Source organism: Seriola lalandi, unplaced genomic scaffold (genome assembly GCF_002814215.2).
Source record: "Seriola lalandi dorsalis isolate HSWRI2012SDOR001 ecotype SW California unplaced genomic scaffold, Sedor1 jcf7180001975292, whole genome shotgun sequence".
NCBI classification, from domain to species: domain Eukaryota; kingdom Metazoa; phylum Chordata; class Actinopteri; order Carangiformes; family Carangidae; genus Seriola; species Seriola lalandi.
This window is the reverse complement of record NW_019445958.1, coordinates 1-2055: the sequence shown is the minus strand read 5'-3', so window position 1 is coordinate 2055 and position 2055 is coordinate 1. Positions and strand designations below refer to the sequence as shown.

General features: G+C 47.2%; 1 protein-coding gene across 2 annotated transcripts; it reads left to right on the top strand.

The window, feature by feature from the left end:
• The first annotated feature begins 78 nt into the window (after window positions 1-78).
• Window positions 79-1654, top strand: LOC111655354 (sushi domain-containing protein 6-like). Of its 2 annotated transcripts, none has more exons than XM_087173876.1 (2): window positions 79-270; window positions 393-1654. In XM_087173876.1, the coding sequence occupies exons 1-2, from the start codon at window positions 167-169 to the stop codon at window positions 730-732; spliced, it is 444 nt and encodes a 147-aa protein (XP_087030002.1). In that variant the 5' UTR covers window positions 79-166; the 3' UTR covers window positions 733-1654. The 2 variants fall into 2 exon arrangements, with proteins under 2 accessions (XP_087030002.1, XP_023262475.1); XM_023406707.2 differs by having other exon boundaries at window positions 102-270; window positions 390-1654.
• Window positions 1655-2055: the final 401 nt, after the last annotated feature.

Here is a 2055-nt window from a genome sequence, read left to right as displayed (position 1 = left end):
GCAGGAAATGTGTCATCTTAATGTATGAGTTCCTCTGAATACAGTGGGCTCAGTTCCTCCTGCAGCAGATGACACAGTTTTTGTGCTTGTGTTTTTTCTTTAACATTTGTCTTTCTCCTCCTCAGACGGTCCTAACACTAACCCTGACGACAGGCCGAATGATTCGATGCCCAGCATGGCCACAACAGCGGTGGGCGTGTCCATCTTCCTGCTCACCACCACCGCCTGCCTGGTGGTCAAGTCCCGCCTCTACCCCTGTCAATCACACAGGTAAGAGCAGGATTAGAGAGGGACTCGGTGTCTTGCTCAAGGACACTTCACCTGTACAACACTTACAGCTGCTTATTCTACATTAACTGACTCTGTCTCTCTTTCTCTCTCTCTTCCAGCAGCCGCCGCTCCTCAGACCAGCTGGACCTGATGGTGGACGGACTTCCTGTCTCTCTCCCCTCCTACGAGGAGGCGGTGTACGGAAGCTGGGGGCAGCGCCTCCCCGCCTGCTCAGCACCTGGACCCACCCAGCTGCTATTGGCTCAGGAGGCTCCCAGCTGTCACCAGCCGTCTGTCAACAACCAATCGGACAGCAGTCACCACCCTCTCCTGTCCACCCAAAGCCCCGACAACCCCCCTCCCCCTTATGAGGAAGTCCAATCATCACACCCCGGAAGCAGGATGAGTGACGGGGAGGTGCGGCAGCTACATGTTGCTCTTTCAAATGACAAGGACACTTGATCGACAGACTGTCAGGTTCATATGTGACTAAATTCCTAGCACATGGAGTGCAGTCGTTTAGCAATGAAAGCACGATTTTGATTGACAGCCAACTGCTGCAGTGTTCACTCTGCAGGCTGCTGAAGAAAACAAAAACAAGGACTGACAGCAGACTCCTGTGCTGCCTGCACTTTTCCTGGTTGGCTGCAGCTCACCAGCATCGGGACACTTTGTCCTATCACACGCTATTTTAGATGACGCTGATAAGCTCTGATTGGCCAGTTGTCAGGTCACAAAGACCTGACTGAAGAGGACTATAGTAGATTAATGAAATGTTGATTGTGTAGCGTCTTGTATGAATGTATGAAGAGGGAGATTATGTGCACACACATCTCTGCTGTCAGAGGAAAACCTTGTATACAGAATGCCGTCTCTTCAGGAACAGAACTGCCTTGTTTTTAAATGACAATGTAATCCTTCAGTTTAAATCAAAAAATCCTCAAAAAAAACAAAAAAATCAACCAAACTTCCGAGGTTTTCACAGTATAGCAGTGTGTGTGTGTGTGTGTGTGTGCGTGTGCGTGTGCGTGTGCGTGTGCGTGTGCGTGTGTGTGTGTGTGTGTTTTCAGTGTCTTTCTGGAGACGTTTTCTATCCTTCCTGTCAGTGACGGGGCTGATGATCGAGGCTTCCTTTGTGAAGTCAGTGGCGTGCTGTTACAGAAACATGTGTGTTTCCATGGCAACCGACTCTATTCCATTTCTATTTGAAACTTGTGTGCAGCGTTTCTCTTGGAGCCTAATTGGACTGTCATGCACGTATTGTTGATGCGAAGCCTGCGTGGTGCACAGACACTTGAGGATGGGCGGGAAAAACAGCGTGTGATGATGTTCATTTTAAAGAGTTAATTTTGTGTACAGCAGATAATTAGAGACCTGAACAGTCTTTAATAGTGTTTCTTCTGTGTTCATTCAGTGTGAAGTAAAACAAACACACAAACCTACAAGAAACACAGATTTGGGACCAAATCCGCCAAATGAAACTGAAACTTGTCAGTGATCAAACGTGATCTGAGAAACTCTGGTTGTCCCTGTGTCCTCACTTCACCTCGCTGGTTCCCTCTCTGCGACTCTGCAGAGCGACTGACGCCTTCACAGACCTTGAATGTATTTTATGTTTCATTTTGTGGCAAAAAATCGTAACTATTATATGGATTGTAATATTTACAGAATGATTATTTGTACGTTGTATTATTGCACAGAATTATATGATGAACTAGAAAATTCCAGGGAAATTTTGAGTGCCACGGGGGCTACTGCCGAGATGAGTACATGATTTATTTCCAG